Here is a 20,401-nt window from a genome sequence, read left to right on the forward strand (position 1 = left end):
CCTGATATATGTTTTTTTTTTTCCAGATCTTCATTAACAATGACAGAAATACAGGCATTCAGCATATAAACAAGAAATACACAGAAAAATGTCAGTTACAGTATCTATAGAATTAAATATATATATATATATATATATATAAAATAACATAACAAGGCACATAGGGTATAAGGTGCTTCCCTTTATATTATTCTGGGGTTTCTGAAAATACGTTTTTAAAGTGATCCCTGATATATGGGTCAATGACGTGATCTAATCCAGTGTCAGTTGGTGTAACCAGTAATTTTTTTCCTCATAAAAATCTGATTATATAGCCTACAGGAAAATAAATGTGAACTAAAAAGAGGAAAAAATACAATCCACGCTTACATTGCAACACTATAGTATGTAACAAATTTTACATAATTTGTCAAAACTTGAGAAAAAAATGGTTTTTACGGTATTTAGAATATGTTCTGCTCAATATTGACAAAATGTGTAAATGTAGAAATACTAAAAAATAAATTTATAATAATAATTTGATGTTTTTTTAAATGTAGTAATTATATGTATAAGTCCACTTAAATAATTAATAATTCTCTTTTTTTGTGGTTACACCATTTGACATCTTGCCAACCCTTATTTGTCACTGACCCATATGGTTATTATCTCCATATCTTGTTTTGATGTCGTGGACAAAGTCATCAACGAGGAACATAACTGTGTACGCACCTGATTCGCTGACACATCTGTGCTGCACGCTCATTGGTTACTGTCAAACTAGGCGCACCGTGATTGGTCTAATTGCAAGAGGCGGAAGTGTCGGGTAGTAGAGGCTTAACATGAGAGCTAAGTAGTATGTGGCTAATTAAAAATGAAAGGCTGGAGATTTACATGTCCTTGTGAGACTCGGAGGCTTTGAAGTACCAAGAGGCACTCAACAACCGTCTTTAGACAGAGGAGGGTCGTCTCTTGAACACATTGAGCTGTTTGGTTTGTCTTCTGTGGCTATGTCACGTTAGCTCCTGGCTAGCTACCGCTAAACGCCAGCTGACGTTAGCTCTGTGCTAGCTTAGCTTTGACTTGGATTAGTTACATTGTTTGACAGCTAAATGAGACAACATTAACCCAGCTCTCATCCAGAGGGGACACGGCTCTGTTTCCTGAGTTTATTTATGCATCGTGTCATATGACTCAACTGTAACTGAATGTTTGGTGATAGGAATAGCAGCAGCTACAGCTAGCACAGTGTTAGCTCGCCAACACCATCACAATGGGCTGGAAACGGTGTTTAAAGACGACAAGGAGCTTTTATTTGTTGTCCATTCTGCTCATAGTCTTCGTCAACGTGTTAACAGCTGGTAAGTATGATATATAACTGTCTAATATCTGCGCAGACAGGCGTGTCTCCGTCTCTTAAACTGTTGCAAGCAGCTGTTTATATTTAGCGAGCAGCTTGGTCCATCTCAAGTTTACTGAGTGTCTTTACTAATACTTTCAGATGAAGAGCAAGTGGAGAATGACGGACCAGAGCTAAAGGTACGTCCTGATCCTGTTGATGTTTACACCAAAACCTGAGGATTAATGTCTTTATTTCTGTGATAAATGTCTGTATTGATGGAAAGTAGACCAGTAAACATACTGTTATGATACTTGTTTGGGGTGTTTTCTGCTACCCAGGGTCTTGTATGGGTTGAATCTGACATAATTACCTGTGTGTTGTTGTTTGTCATCATAACACCATGTTGACTCTGCAACAGCAATGTGGTGATTTAAACCTATGCAAGGTATTAGCTTAACCCTTTGATGCACAACATATAAACACCTTCTAATGCACAACATGGGTCTCAAATGACCCGCATTCATTTCCCCTGGCTGTGTGTTTGAATCCTTTTTTTTTTTTTTATCCAAACAGATTATATCCTTTTTTCCTTTCATACTTTATGAAGAAAAATAGTTTTAGTATTATTACATCAAGTTTATACTCATGGGTCAAAAATGACCTTGTGCATTAGAAGCGTAGTGATACAAAAAGTGATACAGTAAATTAACAATTTGAGTATATGTGTAACTATGTTTCTTATTTTTAAGGTTTAACTTTAAAAGAGTTGTTAGAACCCTTTGATGCACAACATATAAACACCTTCTAATGCATTACATGGGTCTCAAATGACCTGCATTCATTTCCCATGGTATTTCATGCTGGCTGTGTGTTTGAATCTTTTTTTTTTTTTTAATCAAAACAGATTATATCCTTTTTTCGTTTCATACTTTATGAAGAAAAATAGTTTTAGTACTATTACATCAAGTTTACACTCATGGGTCAAAAAAGACCTTGTGCATTAGAAGCGTAGTGATACAAAAAGTGATACACTAAATTAACAATTTGAGTATATGTGTAACTATGTTTCTTATTTTTAAGGTTTAACTTTAAAAGAGTTGTTAGAACCCTTTGATGCACAACGTATAAACACCTTCTAATGCACAACATGAGAGTAGTGAAAAAATGTATTCAAAAAGTAAGAAATTAAAACAAAAAATTAGGATGTATGATGATCAAAAACAAGTTAATTCAGGAAAACCTGGAATACTGAATGATGAAATTAATTTATTGCAAAGATTTAGAATATGAAAACTTAGTCGGGTCACTTTAGACCCATGTTGTTCATCAAAGGGTTAAATGCATATTTAAACAATGTAACCATGGTGGTAATTGATGTTTTTGCTTAATTTTAGGAGGAATACAAACTGTAACTGTGATTTATTTTTTAGCAAATGACTCACATTAAAATATATTATATATTGCATGAGGGAATGTGACATTTTGTGCTCAAATTTGAGATGTTCCCCAAGTACAGAGAAACCAAATTGTTATTCTGTTACTTTTTCTAATACAATGAAGAAGAAGTTAGCAGTGTTAGCAGCAAGACTTTTGGATGATAAGAATCTAAGTTTACATAGTAAGCTATAATGCAGATGTTCTGTAACATAGACATCAATAGCTCTTGCCTTATGCAGTTGTATTCGTTCAACCTATTTTTGTATGCAATGTGACTTATTTTTTCTAATTTGTTCCTTCAATTCTTATTTATGTCTCCAGTCTTACCATGACCCAGAATCTGAGGAAGAAGATGTCCGTCTGGCGTCAGGAATTGTGTCTGGTGCTTCTGTGACCTCTCGTCATGAAGTCTCCCAGCCTGAAGAGGAGAAACAGTCACCTGTGGATTTACTGCCGGGAGAGGAGAAGGAGGACCTGCCTGAGCAGCCTCCCCCAGTTGAAGAGAAACCTAAAGAGGGTAAGGACTAAAATTTTACTTGAATGGTGAAATGTAAATAATGCATGCAGTTGTTATACATTGAAGCTTCTCTGTTTTAACTACAAAACAGATTATCTGCTTTTTCTAGCCATGGTTTGTTTTCTTAGCTTATCCATGTGTCTCTAAATGTCTGTGTGAGACAAAGATCATGAGCTGGTATTTTCTGTCACTGGAGGCAGACAGTCTTTTGAGCAGAGTGTTCTTGCCTGTCCAATTACAGACAGAAATGGGTGGAATAGTGGAATAGCTTTGTAACTTTACACTAGAAACTGTGGCTCCAGCTGCCACTGACACTGAGAAAGGAAACCCCTAAAATATCCTGATTAGGATGCATGCAAGCTGCTTTTTTGTCGTGTATCCTGTCAGGTTTCACATAGCTGTGTAACGAAGGGTTGATGAGCCACTGGGCATCTTATTATAATCTCATAAGGAAATGAGATTTGAGGTTGAAGCTTGGATTTGCAGTAAATATAACGGCTAACTATGGTGACCTAATTTAAATGCTTTGATGTTTAAAAAATATAAAGTTTCGCTCAAGTTAGAAAATGTAAATTGTATTCTTCAGGGACTTCTGGTCTGAACCTACAATAACATCTCAGCTCTTATATAAGCATTTATGGCTAATGTGTCTAGCCTGTAGCTGTGTTAGTCTGTCAGTAGCTTTACTGACTCCTTAATGCCAGCAGGTTTTACCTTATCTTTAGTCATACCTGTTTTTGAGAATGAAGACCGTCTTATCTTATAGTGTGAGCTTTGTTGAGTCTTGACATGTTAACCTGTTTTCAGTTCTGCTGACTGTGAGCAAAGGCGTGTGTGGTTTCAGAGCAGCGCCAGATTGGATAAACGGTTAAACCCCATGGGAAATTAACAGCGCTTTGCACCTGTGGCTGCTATTGCGTTCAGTTACATCATTTTTCTTGGGGATTGTTAGCAATTTTCCTGCTGCCATCTTACATAAATATAATAATGAGCTTGTATGACGAAGATGATATTTTACAGATATTTATTAGAATTAACAGACTGTTTAATATGATTTCATAAATCAATGACAGTAGTTTCATAGAAAAAAAAAGATCACAATGGACATGGTAACTCTAACTATTCATAATCTTACTATATCCAGTTATTTTTACCTTATCAGTGTTCATTTCTTTAAAAAAGACCACTTTATTAAACACTGTGATAATATGAACATGGAATGTCTGCTGAAAAAAGACAAGACTGAAATGCAGTTTAGAAAATAAAACTCAAAACCTCTTTTTATTTTCATCATATTCTACCTTCTCTTTCTCCCTCACAGTAACATCACTGGTGCCTTGTTTCTCACTATCATCTCTCTGCTTTTCTCAGTCTTCAGTCCTGACAATGTGCTACTATTATGCATAAAGTTTGAGGTTTCGAGGTTGGGCTAGTTTTGGGTGACTGATTAAGACAAAGTTTTGCATGTTGTGTGGTGCGGGCTGGCTCTCATAATAGTTAGGGTGTAAATGACTCATGCATTGCGCACAGGAGAACTGCAAAGCTTTATTTTTAATAATTCAACCTGTGTTTCTCATCAGCTAATGATGAGATGACAGAAGTTTGAGTGATGTGGCAAAATGATTGGTTTTGGCTTGACTATATTGACTGAAATGCTCACCATTATCTGACAAGGAGGACAAGGTTGATTAAATATGAGAAAAAATAACAAGGACATTTGACATTGGACAGAGACCAAATAAAAAAAATAGCTGACAAATTAACACCGAGTTAAAAGAGAGAAAGAATTTTGATTAAAACTAATGACTAAAAACGTATTAAAATGTAATGATTTTTTTCTCTCCTCAAACTACAAGGATAAAAGTGACTAAAAAGAATAAGCATATGTTTTTTATTTTCTGCAGTTCCAGTAGTGAATGGAGGTACAGCTCATGGAGAGCCCTGCATCTTCCCATTCCTCTTCCAGGGGAAGGAGTATTCAGACTGCACCACTGATGGACGGACGGATGGACGGCTGTGGTGCGCCACATTATACGACTACGATCAAGAGAATAAATGGGGTTTCTGCGAGAGTAAGTCTTCAACTTAATACCTTAGCTGTTAAAAGGTGAACACTTCCAAAAAGCAAATGGGACAAACTTGTAACTAGATTTAGCGTTTTATTTTAAAGCCAAAAAAAGATGAATTGTTGTCGACTTTATTTACTGATTGTAAATAAAAGGCTTTGAAAAGCTGGACAGCCACTAAAACTAATGATGGAATAGACCCCGAGAGTGCATTACGGTTTCATTTTCAGAATTACTATTGTTCCCCCTGCTGCCAAAGCTTTATGAATCTTTATTTTTTCCATCTGCTTGTGCTCATTGGCTTCTCCTCTCTGTTTCCCTCAGCGGAGGAGCAGGCACAGCAGAGGCTCCAGGCAGAGGAGGCTGAGGAGCAGTATCAGACTGTGCTGCGGATGCTCAATGCCACCACCAGGAGGACCCAGAAGAAAGAGTGAGTTTCCCTCATTAGATTTATTTTATTGGGTTTTTTTTCAACCTGCTTTTCAGTCTTCTTTCTTGTAGACATTTATGGCAGCTTTTTTTGTATCCGATATGACTGTAAATGCAGTTTTGGTGTGGCTTTATCTATTTTATGTGTGCTTTCAGAGGTGGAAAAAGTATTCAGATCTCTTACTTAAGTAAAAGTACTAATACCACACTGTGAAATTCCTCCACTACAAGTAAAAGTCCTGCATTCAAAATGTACTTAAGTAAAAGTACAAAAGTATCAGCATCAAAATGTACTTAAAGTATCAAAAGTAAAAGTACATGCAGAATGTTATGTTATGCAGAATGGAGCCACTTAGATTGTTTTATATATTCCAAATATCATATTATATTATTATTATTGATGCATTTATGTATACAGCGTTTTAATTTTCTCAAGGTAGGGCTCATATTGACTATTTAATATTCTGTTATGAGGTTTATTTAAAAAAGTGTCTAATCACCTAAATTTATTTTGTTTTTTATGTTAAACCTCAAGTGAAAAGTAACTAAAGCTGTCCGCTAAATGTAGTGGAGTAAAAAGTACAATATTTGCCTCAAAATGTAGTGAAGTAGAAGTATAAAGTGACATAAAATGGAAATACTCAAGTAAAGTACAAGTACCTCAAAATTGTACTTAAGTACAGTACTTGAGTAAAAGTACTTAGTTACTTTCCACCACTGTGTGCTTTACTACTACCTGGCTTTGCTCAGCACATCCTTATTTGCTTTGGATGTCCAGTCAGTACTGTTTGCTATGTACACAGCATTTTTATTATGCCAGTGTCAGTCTAACTCATGCTACCTCTGCTTATCTCTTTCAGATTATACGAAAAGCTCCAGAAAGTAGCAGAGAAAGGCCACCAGAAAGCCATGGAGAAGGTGGCGTATGCCATGCTGTTTGGAGACTACATGAACCAGAATGTCACCAAGGCCAAAGAAATGTTTGAGAAGCTTGCCATGGAGGGCTCGCCTAAAGCTCAGACGGTAAAGGACTCATCCCAAATGTTCATGTGTCACTTGAGAGAAGTGTTGACAGCCATTTTGACCTGACATCTTATCAAATATGCTGATGGTGCATTGTGTAACACTGTGCTCTGTTTACTTTTACACAGGCTCTTGGCTTTCTGTACGCAGCAGGGCTTGGAGTTAACTCAAGTCAGGCTAAGGTACTTTTTAAAAAAAATCTGTATGACTGAATGTCTTAGTGTAAATTGAAGTTACTGAGAAAATAGCATTACCGTATTTTTCGGACTATAAGTCGCTCCGGAGTACAAGTCGCACCAGCCATAAAATGCATAATAAAGAAGGAAAAAACATATATAAGTCGCACTGGAGTATAAGTCGCATTTTTGGGGGAAATTTATTTGATAAAATCCAACACCAAGAACAGACATGTCATCTTGAAAGGTAATTTAAAATAAAAATAGAATAGAGGCAACAACAGGCTGAATAATTGTACGGTATGCTTACGTTACATGACACAACTGAGAACGTGCCTGGTATGTTAACATAACATATTAAGAGTTATTCAGATAACTATAGCATAAATAACATGCTAAGAAGTTTACCAAACCATCCGTGTCACTCCAAATAAGTAAAATCCAATGAAATCTTCATCCTCGGTGTCACTTTAAAACAACTCCGCTAACTCCGGAGGTAGAAGATGCGGCGCTTCTTCTTCTACGTCACTTACGTCAGACTCATCCTCATACTCGGCCTAGAGCGCCCTCTTGCGGTTTAGTGTGAAAATAACATGTGAAATGATATACCAGTAATAATGTTTTAATAATTTCACACATAAGTCGCTCCAGAGTATAAGTCGCACCCCCGGCCAAACTATGAAAAAAACTGCGACTTATAGTCCGGAAAATACGGTATGTAATTTCTCTCTTCTCCAAGCAACTTTTCACATATTACCTACACTCTCTGCTTGTCAGGCCCTGGTTTACTACACTTTCGGTGCCCTGGGTGGAAACTTGGTCGCTCATATGATTCTGGTGAGTGGATTTGTCCGTCAGTGGAGCAACGGCACAGTCATGTTATTTCTTAGATGTTAAAAAATAACATGTCCTCTTCTTGTTTTATTAGGGATACAGATACTGGGGAGGTGTGGGTGTTCCCCAGAGCTGTGAGTCAGCGCTAACACACTACAGGCTTGTAGCAAATCAAGGTGAGAATCTACTACAGTTATTAAATATAGTATTCAGGGCTGATTCTCTGGTTCTTCTTGGGCTAATAACCTGATCTAAACTCTTTTTCATCACCACCTCCAGTGGCCAGTGACGTGTCCCTGACAGGGGGCTCAGCGGTGCAGAGGATCAGGCTCCTGGATGAGGTGGAGAACCCAGGATCCACCAGTGGGATGTTGGAGGAGGATTTGATTCAGTACTATCAGTTTCTGGCTGAGAAAGGGGATGTGCAGGCTCAGGTAAACTAACGCTATCATCAGTGTGTTTTCATTACAACCTACACTACTGGTCAAAAGTTTTAGAACACACCAACTTTTCCAGAATTTAGTTGAAAATTATGCAGTTTAATGTATCAGTGTACTCTGAAATTAATGCACATTTGCAACATTTAAAATTCTTTATTGAGCATGATAGTGTTTTGAAAGTAAAACAAAAGATTCAAAATCACATTTTATGTTGGACTAAAGGACTAAAAAAAGACACAAAATGACTAAAAAAGACACAAAATGACCAAAAAAAGACACAAAATGACTTACAAAGACATGAAAAGAATTCAAAAATGGACAAAATAGCCCAAGACTCCATAGAGTTAAGTTGTTAACCCACTTCCCTGAAAAAGGCCTACCGTACTTGTATAATTCTGAAATGTACATTATTTTCCAGTTTTGGTTAAGCTTACCTTTTTTTATTTACCTCTGGCAGTTCACCACTTACCTCTGTACCCTTTCAAGCTGTTCATTTGACTTGAACTGCTTGAATTTCAATAAAAAAATGGAAAAATTGGGGTGTTCTAAAACTTTTGACCGGTAGTGTATTTCTGCACTGATAGTATGAGGTAATATCATTGTCTTCTGCAGTATGTATCTGAATAATATATCACTTTGAAATGTTGGGTTTATATTTATAGTATAGGTGGAATATGTATGTATACATGTGTTGTGTTGTGTGTATGTTGGCTGCTGGAACACCTAAATTTCTCTGCTGGGATGAATAAAGTATTTCTTATCTTATCTTATGATACAAGGTTATTTTGTTTTTTCCTTTGATAGGTGGGATTAGGTCAGCTACACCTGCATGGAGGACGTGGAGTAGAACAGAATCATCAGGTGATATTTTATTTTCAAATCATTATTTTAACCCTTGTCTCTCACCAGGGACATTTTTGTCTTTTAATACTTTTGGCTGTGTTAAGTTCAACCTCAGCTCCTGTATCAAGTCTGTAATTCAATATAGACCCCTGGCTTCAGAATTGTAGTTCTTCCACTGGATTAAACTATTTTCAGATTTTTGACCTATGGGGTAAATACAAGCTGTTTTCCTAGTTTCCATTACATTTATAGCTGATTAATTATGGAGAATAAAAATGCATCAGAAATTTTAATTTTTAATTTTTTAAATCTCAAAATAAATGAATAGTTGGTCCTTATGATCAGGACCGATGTTGTTTTAAAATATTCGACTGTGTGGGGGAAAAAAAGTGGAAAATGATATTATATATGGCAGTTTTTCTATGTGGACATTTTTGTTTTTTAAGGAAAAAGCAACTTTTTTGAAAGTAAGACACAGGGGTTAAGTATTTTATTCTTGTGATAATAATTTGCAGCAGTAACCGTATTTCTGATGCTTGTTATCCAACAGAGGGCGTATGACTACTTCACCCAGGCTGCTAATGCAGGGAACACACACGCTATGGCTTTCCTCGGCAAGGTGGGTGAGACGTCTGTCCTCCTCTTTGTCTCTTTAAGAGTCTGTGGGAAAGGTGGTGGAAACAGATTTGTGTTTTGTTTTTTTTTTTGTTTTTTTAAAAAAAAATCTTTTTATTGGTATTTGTAGTTAAACAAAAAACAGGTTACAGATTCTGTAAGTGTACACAATAACTCCCCCCTTCCCCCCACCCCACCCCACCCGCCCATCCCACCCCAAAAAATAAATAAATAAATAAAAAAAATAAAAAGTAAAAAAAAATAAAAAAGAGAATACAACAGAAAGTAGTGCAATAAGGAAAACAGGAAAAAAAAAAAAAGGTAACAGCTGAATCGACTGCTAAAATAAAAAAAGGCTATACATGTGTATATATATATATATATACATACACACACATATACATACACATGCACATATACATACATACATACACACACATATACACATAAATACACACATACATACATATACATACCTATAAAGTATATAAAATAATAAAAACAAAATATATATATAAAAAAAAAAGAAAAAAAAAATGAGAGTAAATAATGATTTGTGTTTTTAATGAAGACATTATATTACAGTTCTTTATTTTACACTGACAAGCTTGCTGGACAGTTTCCCTTACTTAAAAAAAAAACCACCAGATAGAAGTATATTCAAATATTAATCTTACCCATCTGTTTCACTTCTATGTTTGTAAACAGTATAAATCTGTCACCCATACTGTGTAAGAGAAGCAGTCAGCGAGTTGGAGAGCACAGATATGGTCTAGATTGGATCCAAAATACATTTATAAAAGCCAAAGTCTTGGCATTGCTGTTTTAACAGAGGGCGGCACAGTGCATTTCTGTATTTAACATGGTGCATCCATTTTCTTTTTGTGTTAATGTTAATCCTTGTGTCCTTCAGATGTACTCAGAAGGCAGCGAGTATCTCCCTCAGAACAACGAGACGGCCCTGCAGTACTTTAAGAAGGCCTCGGACTTGGTAAGAATAAAGCTGTTATCTGTGTATTATTACAGTTCTTATTTAAAAGAGAGCAGAAGTCCCAATTGCCTCTGGAGAGGAAACACACTTTTACCTCTTATCATTAACAGCCATTAATTGTTTTTGATAGAATCCACTGACTCATTGCTTTTTTTAATCCAGGGTAATCCAGTGGGACAGAGTGGCCTGGGCATGGCCTACCTCTATGGAAGAGGTGTCCCAGTGGTAAGAAACCTCTACGCATTGCATTCCTTTTTAAAATCCTTTCTAAGATTGTTAAAGTTATAGGTAACACTTTCTATGAAGACTACATCTATAGTGCATTATGAGCGCATTCATATATATATCATGATGAATCATGAAACATCATGATTAGCTATACTGCATTATAGATGCGTCTATATGAACCTCACTTTACTTAAAGCATACATTGATCATTTATTTATACTTATGGCATCCTATGAGTCCTTATAACAATTGATTGTTGAGGTGTGTGTATAGAGGGGTATGAGTAGTTGTAATGTATTATAAGCCTCATCAGTCAGCCTGTAGTTTATAACCAGTCAAGAGCACTCATAAGACACTTGGATTTATAAGTCATTATAAGCTATATTTATAACTGTTGATATAGTGCATCATGAAGCTTTATATGCGTTTATGAGTGCAGTCATAATGCATTATGATTGATTATAATGAGCATTATAGTTCACTATGAATACGCTCATAATGCACTATAGATGTAGTCTTCATAGAAAGTGTTACCAAGTTATATATTGCAGTTTACTCTGTGCTGCTAATAATGTGAATAAAGGTAAGGTAAGGTGAAATTAAATTTCCAGTAAAGTTGGTAGCTGGTAGCTTGCGATCAGCCTGGTAGAGTGTCCCTAGAGCTGAAATCACAGCAGTCGTTTGAAAAGTTGTGTGTTTTGTGTCTTCAGAACTATGAGATGGCACTGAAATACTTCCAGAAGGCAGCAGAGCAGGGCTGGGTGGACGGACAGCTCCAGCTGGGCACCATGTATTACAGTGAGTGTTTAGAGCTGAGCGTGTCTATGTACTCCTGAGCTCAGTGGGTGCTCGTGGTAAACAGTGCGTCAAAGCCTCCTGTCAGCTTTTCCTTGCTGTCTGTCTGGCATATATTGTTACTGCATCGGAAGATTGGAACAATCTGTTTCTTTGACTAGCCCTCTTTTTTTTTTTAAACACACTTTATTGTTTTTAAACACATTAACAATACAAAACACAGAAACATTTTTAATATACACTTTCGAGCAACGAGAAGGAGTTTATCAAGGAGCTTATGATGTGACACAGTGAGATGTAAGTCCCTAGAGGGAAGGCCTAGGAGGTAAACCCCAGGGTCTTTCTTAATTTGTATTTTAAATATCCCACTGACCACCTATGAAATAAGTGACCAAAATCTGGAGATTAGTTTACATTCCCAAAAGTAATGGAAATACGTCCCCCTTTCTAAGTTGCACTTAGAAACACACAGAGGAGATATGGAGTGGTCAATTTTGTTTAAAATAACAGGAGTAATATGCAGCCTGTGAAGTATCTTGTACTGAGTTTCTCTCAGCTGGTTACAAGTAGATGTGGACCTTATCAGGCGTATAGTTGCCAGCCAATCATCTTCAATATATTCATTGTTCAAGTCTTTTTCCCATCTATAAGAGATGTCTGGTAAATGGTATGTAACGGAAGAACCCAGAAGTGAGTAAAATGATGCTATAAGATGTCCTCTGTCCTTGCGCTCCAGGAGAAATCTAGCCCTCTTTATCACAATTTATTTTCTTCTCAAAATTGTAATTTCTGATGACAGAATTTTTCCTCCATTTATTTTCCTCTGTTGCTCCTCAGATGGCATCGGTGTGAAGCGTGATTACAAGCAGGCGCTTAAATTCTTCAACCTGGCCTCACAGGCGGGCCACATCCTGGCTTTCTACAACTTGGCCCAAATGCACGCTACTGGTACCGGCGTGATGCGCTCCTGCCACACCGCCGTAGAGGTGAGGCCCCATGCTGCTGTTCTCTATTGATCGTAACGTTGTGTACCACTGCATAGACTTGTTTTTGTTGGTGTTAGAGCCATTTTGCACAAGCTGATAAATAATCAATCCAATCAATCCAATCCCCTTTATTTGTATAGCACATTTAAACAACACAAACGTCTCCAAAGTGCTGTACATAAAATCAACAATAAAACAAACAATTCCATAGACCAATCAGCAATAAATAATAAGTGTATAAATCTAAAATGATGCCATAAATAAAACAATACAATCAAACAGATAAACATAGTAAAATAAAATAAAAGACGTAGTTAAAAGTAGTAAAATAAATAAAAGAAATAAAAGACACAGAGGACCACAAAACTCACGCAGTGTTAAAAAGCCAAGGAATAAAGATGGGTCTTGAGACGAGACTTAAAACATTCCACTGTGGGGGCTAATTAGGGCCCGAGCAGGCAACGACCTGCGAGGTCCCTATTGTATTTCAAATGATTATTCTTTTTTTTATTATTCTTCTTCCCAAATGATCGCATATTTCACTACCTGAACATACCCCAAAACTCATGAAACTTTAAATATAACTCACACATGGCGAAAAATTTTATAATGTATTGTCATCCTGAATTTCCACCACTAGGTGGCGCTATAATAAAGGAAAGAGCGTTTTGGCTAATAACTCCCACATACTTCATCGCACATTCAAAAAACTTATATCCACGCGTTCACTGAGTTGTGCTGAATCTCGTGATATAGGCCACGCCCATTTTCGCCTACAGTTGGGTTTTTTTTTTTCGCAAATTCGTGAAATGTCGCAAACCTACTTTTTCGAACTCCTCCTAGGCAATTTCATCGTTTTGCACCAAACTTTGCACACAGCATCTATGGACGCTCATGACAAAGAGTTATTAAAATAATTTTGATAACCCAAAAAAAAATCAAGTTATTAAATAACAACTTCCTGCAGGTGGCACTATTTTCAACACAAAACACAAAGTGTTGCATATCTCCACATTGGTGTGTCTGAATGACATGAAACTCAGGTTACTACTTCCCCATGAGCCCCTGAGGCTCGCTGCAAAATTTTGGCCGATTACCACTAGGTGGCGCTCTTTAAATTGAAGTATTTTATATCTCTACATCGGTCGGTCGGATTAACACCAAACTTGGTATACTTATTGTCAATGCCCTCCTGAGGATAACCCTTGAAGATTTTATTGATCAGCCCCTAGGTGGCGCTCTGGCAGCAGTTTAATTTAATAAGTGCCACTGTGCCCAGACCATAATTCTTTATTAAAGTTGTAAGAATGCCTATTGGTTCGTAGGAATTGCACTCTTCTTATTGGCTGAGATGTGTGTAACGTCATAATTGCTTACTTTGTTTTAATTAGGATTATGGAGACGAGGAGAGCACACTAGTTTTTGACCGTGCTCATAATTATTATTATTTTTTGGATTGCTGCAGTTTATTGTTTGTAATGCTCAAACGGAAGGTTTTCAATAAACCATAAGAAAGAAACTGTGGGATTTTTTCGGCTTAAGACACGCGTCAACTACATCCTCACGCTCCATAATTGAAGTGTGCGTTTCAAGTAAAACTAGACGGAGCCACACTAACAGTTGGTGTGCCTCACCATGTGTCTTTATCTTTGTTGCAGCTTTTCAAGAACGTGTGTGAACGTGGTCGCTGGTCAGAGCGCCTCATGACGGCCTACGGCAGCTTTAAGGAGGGTGAGACTGATGCTGCACTGGTCCAGTATCTGCTGCTGGCTGAGCAGGGCTACGAGGTGGCCCAGAGCAACGTGGCCTTCATTCTCGACCAGAGTAAGAAAAACTATGATATAAGTATAATGAAATAAAGGAAATCAAGTGTGTTTACGTGAAAAGCAGAGCAGATTCAAATGCCACGAAACACTTAGATTAAAAAGTAGAGTCTCTATTAGCAAACTGTTTTAGTTTAAGTATGATTGGTTAGCTTTTAGGTAAACTGCATTGCAAAAAAGGTTTGTCTAAAAACAAGATAAAAACACTAAATCTGAGGGAAATAATCTTGCTGCATGGACAGATAATTTCACTTGACAAGATTTCTTAAATTAAGATTATTAAATCTAAAAATAAACATGTTGAACGCTTAAAAAAATAAGAAATTAACTCTTAAAACAAGATAAATTAAAGCTGCAAGCAGCGATGAACGGGCCCGAGCAGAGTGCACATACAAATTATTTGTTTCTTACCAAGAAAAAACCTTAGATTTAGAAGTGTTAGATAATTTATCTTGTTTTTAAGAGTTAATTTCTTATTTTAAGCATTCAACATGCTTATTTCTATTTAATTATCTTTTTGTGTCAATTTTGTCAAGTGAAATTATCTGTCCATGCAGCAAGATCGTTTCCCTCAGATTTAGTGTTTTTATCTTGTTTTTAGACACACCTTTTTTGCAGTGCAGAGCCAAACTAATTTATTGAAACTTTTCTTGAAGTATTGACAAAGCCGAAAACTTTGGAAATCCTAACATCCTCACGTGTTTGTTGATTTTTGTGTGTGTCTTTGTACGGATTGTAACAAACAGAAGGAGTAAAGATCTTCAGTGAGAATGAGACCTACCCTCGTGCTTTACTCCACTGGACGAGAGCTGCAGCACAAGGTGAGTCCAGACACACTCTGTCCCTCAGTCATCCATGATTGGTTCACATCAAGGGAACAAGTTGAATTTGGTTGCTCATAACCCTAACCCCTTGCTTTGAATGATAGTTGACACATGTAATTGTCATTCCCATGATTGATCAAATATTAGCTAAGAAGTTGCCACTGGACCCCAAGCTTTTTCTTCTGGGCATATATCCAACTATCCCACACTTACAAAATAAAGAATCTAGATTTGTGGATATGTGTATATTACAAGCTAAACGTATCATTTCTCTTAATTGGAAAAATGTTGATGGACCAAGAATTGGACGATGGATCAAAGAGATGGCATCAAACATGACAATGGAAAAAATAACATACATTATTAGACGGAAACAACATGTTTTTGATAACATCTGGAGACCTTTTATGAGTTTTATAAGACATGATGCTAATGTTGGTAACTTGCTTCAGCAGGAGGCTCTGAGGGAGCAGAATGATTATTTGGTTTATTTGGCTTTGAGAGACACCCTTGAAATCTATCAGTGTTATAACTATTTTCAGTATTTGTCTATATAACTAAATTTAAATGTGTATATATAGAAATATGTTTTGTTGTTTTTTCTTTATTGTTATGTATGTATGTTTTTTATTTTTTATTTACTTTTATTTATTGTTTTTATTTATTTATTTGTATTTAATTTTTGCTTCATTTACATCTTTTTTTTATATAGGTTTACTGTGTTTTTCTTGTACTTACTTGGCGAGGGGAAGAGGGGATGGTAGGGAGAATAGGGAGAAAAAGTTTGCTTTGTTGCATGTAATAATGTCTTGTTTGACTAGCTGTAATCTGCAAACAAAAATCTAATAAACACATGTTTAAAAAAAAAAAAAAAAAAAAATTGTCATTCCCAGGTTACACTGTGGCAAGGATAAAACTAGGGGACTACCACTTCTACGGCTATGGGACAGATGTGGACTATGAGACGGCTGTCATTCACTACAGACTGGCATCAGAGCAGCAGCACAGTGCCCAGGCCATGTTTAACCTGGGTTACATGCATGAGAAAGGCCTGGGCATCAAACAGGTGGGCAGACTTTCACTGATGACTTTGATAATGTTTTAATATACAGGACAGGCCAAAAGTTTGGACACACCTTCTCATTCAATGTTTTTCCTTTATTTTCATGACTATTGACATTGTAAATTCATCAAAACTATGAATGAACACATGTGGAATTATGTACTTAACAAAAAAGTGTGAAATAACTGAAAACATGTCTTATATTCTAGTAAGCAAAGGGTGGTTACTTTGAGGAATCTAAAATACAAGACATGTTTTCAGTTATTTCACACTTTTTTTGTTAAGTACATAATTCCATATGTGTTTATTCATAGTTTTGATGCCTTCGGTGAGAATCTACAATGTAAATAGTCATGAAAATAAAGAAAAACGCATTGAATGAGATGGGTTTGTCCAAACTTTTGGCCTGTACTGTATAGCAGGTCTAAAAGGTTCAATTGTATAGAATCTGTGCCTTAAAATGAGCCGTCAAGCCGTCAATGACATCACCACTTTATTATGTAAAGGTAGAAAGTGTGCTACAGTGCTGTTACAGTCATTCTCCCACTAGAGACACAGATGTAGAAATACTGGCCAATCAGAGTAGACTGGGCTTTTTCAGGAGGGGGCTTAAAGAGACAGGTGCTACAACAGTGTTTTTCAGACAGTGGGTGAATATATTTAGACAGATATTATGAGAAAAGTAATTTTTGTTTTTTTTAACATTAAAGCATGAAAACGTACACATTACACCACAATACAAGTAAGATAAGATAAGAGATAAGATAAAACTTTATTGATCCCTTGGGATAGCTCCCTCAGGGAAATTGAGTTTCCAGCAGCAAACAGGTTAAAAAGCACACGTAAAAGAAAAAGAACAATTTATATACAATAAATAAATAAATAAATATGAGGTATATGGGTTTTTAAATAGTCCTTATGTATTTCTTATTGTATTTGTTTTTTGTTACTGCTCCTTCCTGTCCTCTGTCTTCCTGTTACTCCTCCTCCCCCAACTTGAGGAGTTGTACAGTCTGATGGCCTGAGGGACAAATGAGTATTACCTGAAAGTAAGCGTATGTCCCCTTTAATGTCACTGGACTGATTTGTGATGCAGAGTTGTTGATGTCTTCTGCAGGATATCCATTTAGCCAAGCGTTTCTACGACATGGCCGCTGAAGCCAGTCCTGATGCCCAGGTCCCAGTTTTCCTGGCCCTGTGCAAGCTGGGCCTGATTTACACTCTGCAGTACCTGCAGGATCTTAATGTGAGTACTTCATCTTCAATTCTCAAGCTGGAGCTGTGACAATTTGGCTTTGAAATTGGAAGTCAGAACCGTAATTCAACCAAGTTAAAAGCCTCATCAGAACGAAACCGAAATGAATCATTTGTGTCTTTGTCCTCCATCCTCTCCCCCATTTGGCTCCTGTTAGTTAAAAGAGCTCATTTCTCAGGTGGACCTGGACCAGCTTCTTGGCCCAGAGTGGGACCTCTACCTCATGACTGTCATCGCCCTGCTGCTGGGCACAGTCATCGCCTACAGGCAGCGCCAGCACCAAATCATAGTCCCCCCTCGCCCGCCTATCCCTGCCCCGGCCCCGCCTCCACGACCACCTCAAGAACAGTCACAGGCCCCGGCCCCGGCCCAGGGACAGGGACAGGGACAGGGAGAAGCTCAAGCCCAGGGCCCGGCCCAGGAGGAAGAGGAGCAGCAGCAGCAGCAGCAGTGAGCGGAAGCCAGACGGATGGAGGGTAGTGAAAGACAGACAGGAGGCTCTGCCAGCCCGCCCCACGGAGCAGCCGGCGCTTACTAGCTGAACACCTGCGAGTCTGAGCACCTCTCCCACTCTACAAGCTAAAAGACAACTGTTGAACTGTGCAGTCTCACAACTCCCTTTCTCCATTTAAAATATGCTGGTCCTGTGCTGAAGAAAGACAGTGGGGGTGTTAATGGACACTGCTGCAGAACAGAGAGGATAACAGACTTGGGACTTGCTAGTCTGTGACTCAGGATACTGCCAGAAGCACCCGCGTCCTCAGTGGAAATAGCCTCGGGGGTTGCCAGATCAAAGGCTTGACTAATCAACATAGTCAACATAGTTGGAATCTAATATGTGCATTAGTTTCTTCTCACTTTCCCTTTTTTGAGAAAATCACACTCAATGGAACTGCCATAATCCTGTTAGCGCAGTATTTAGGAAAATAAAAAATCGGGGCAGAAAAACAGGAATTCGGATAATTTTATTTGCTAAAGAAAGTCATGTTTATGCATGTTTTCTCTGAGCATTTTGCAGACTTTAATTTTAGGCACCTTTTTCTGATGCTTGAGCGAACAAATTTTGCATTAATTTTCCCATTAATTTGTTATTTGTTCAGGGTTGTTTTTGTAAGTTTTCATACCTGGAAAAACACAGGAAAAATTCATTCAGCGTTAGTAACAGTGCTAAAATGTACTTGAGCCATTAGGATGAGAACAAGAAACCTGTTAAGCAGGTAATTGACAGAAAATCTGTAATGGATAAATAATTTAATTTTGAGCACGCAGGTTGAACTTTGATGTTTTTACCGTGACAGACAAAGAATAAGAAGCTGCTGAAGTCACTTTGCTGCAGACTTTTGTTTGTTTTGTTGATTCATACAGACATGTCCTTCACTCTACAGGCATAGTTCAAGCAGAGTGTGCAGGCTTTTAAAACTAAAGAGCTAAACTAAAGAAACACTGATGTATGATGTAGCCTACACAGTCCAGCATAAGCCAGTGGAGAACAGCTTTTTTAGATGTCCTGTACATTTTTCCATCATCAGGCTTTGGTTTAATTCCAGTGGTTCGTCACTCAATAGTTCCTCTCATCCCACATGGGCCTTCTTTTTAGTTTATTAAGCCTTGACTTAGCTGAGGCAGAAATTGGAGCAGCCTTAAAGATAGCAGCGCCTCAAACTCTAGATTGTTTCTACATTAGAGTAAGTGGATGAGTTTTTGTGTGTGTGTGTGTGTGTGTGATTGGTTACACAACTGCAGCTCTTGTGAGAATTTCCACCCCCTCACCAACAGTCCAACTTGGAGCTCTGCCTACACTTTGCAGCTCAGATGGAGCTAAATCTGAGAAATGAAGCCATGGTTAGGCCGTACAGTATTTATTGAAACAAAATTAGAAGCATTCTGATTTTGCCATGTTCTGATTTTTTCTTTCTTTCTCAAGTCCATTTGTTCAGTTCCACATTATGTACTTGTTGTTAGAATTACTGAGAATTGTCTGCCAATACGTCTGCATGAAGTGTATGAGGTCAAAAAGGACGAGAAGAAATGATTCCAAACTGTTTCAGTACCCACACAACTCACAATTTGTCTAAAATCAAACACTGGTCAACATTGTCGAGAAGACTGCATTTTTACCATCCCAGATAAAAGTTTATAAAGAAATTAATAAATGATAAGTGGATATTTAATGGTTGTTTTGAATGTTTTTTTTTATACCAAAGGTTATTTGTAAGTCACAAACCTTGTAATGTAGAAAATCGTGTCATTGTAATTAGGTATTGTGCAAGGTTATAATAGTTTTGGATTTTTCATTAGTTTTAGTTTTAATTTCGTTGTGAATTTTTGTTTTCAAATTCAGTTAGTTTTAATTAGTTTTTAGAGTGAGTTTTCTAGTTTTAGTTTAGTTTTTATTTTTTGAAAATGCTTAGTTTTAGTTTAGTTTTTATTAGTTTTAGTTTTTTTGTAATGGGCTATATGTTGGGTGCCAGATTCAAATAGATCATAATAAATTTTGCCTTTATTTCCTTTGGTTTATTCATCTCAGCCCCAATAAGGTTATTAACTGTTTTGAATTTTGGTTCTAGTGTAAACATCCCAGTCTCAGTAAACATATTCACCATGTGTTGCATGTTCAAATAGAAACACTGAATTATGAATGAAAAAAGTTGACAAAAACGAAAACTAAGGACATTTTCACTATAATTTTAGTTAGTTTTAGTTAGTTTTGTAACCACACAATACAGTTTCAGTTA

The 20,401-nt window shown here is 37.0% G+C and overlaps 1 protein-coding gene across 1 annotated transcript; it reads left to right on the forward strand.

The window, feature by feature from the left end:
• Positions 1 to 798: 798 nt before the first annotated feature.
• sel1l (SEL1L adaptor subunit of ERAD E3 ubiquitin ligase) lies at positions 799 to 19,837 on the forward strand. Its single transcript, XM_059356010.1, has 21 exons — positions 799 to 1,340; positions 1,481 to 1,518; positions 3,080 to 3,275; positions 5,180 to 5,347; positions 5,666 to 5,771; positions 6,631 to 6,793; positions 6,922 to 6,975; positions 7,747 to 7,806; positions 7,898 to 7,979; positions 8,083 to 8,237; positions 9,048 to 9,104; positions 9,637 to 9,705; positions 10,615 to 10,692; positions 10,855 to 10,917; positions 11,631 to 11,718; positions 12,553 to 12,701; positions 14,360 to 14,525; positions 15,271 to 15,345; positions 16,242 to 16,414; positions 17,529 to 17,657; positions 17,824 to 19,837. The coding sequence occupies exons 1-21, from the start codon at positions 1,253 to 1,255 to the stop codon at positions 18,118 to 18,120; spliced, it is 2,454 nt and encodes an 817-aa protein (XP_059211993.1). The 5' UTR covers positions 799 to 1,252; the 3' UTR covers positions 18,121 to 19,837.
• The last annotated feature ends 564 nt before the right edge of the window (positions 19,838 to 20,401 follow it).

This window comes from Centropristis striata, chromosome 18 (genome assembly GCF_030273125.1).
Source record: "Centropristis striata isolate RG_2023a ecotype Rhode Island chromosome 18, C.striata_1.0, whole genome shotgun sequence".
Classification (NCBI taxonomy): domain Eukaryota; kingdom Metazoa; phylum Chordata; class Actinopteri; order Perciformes; family Serranidae; genus Centropristis; species Centropristis striata.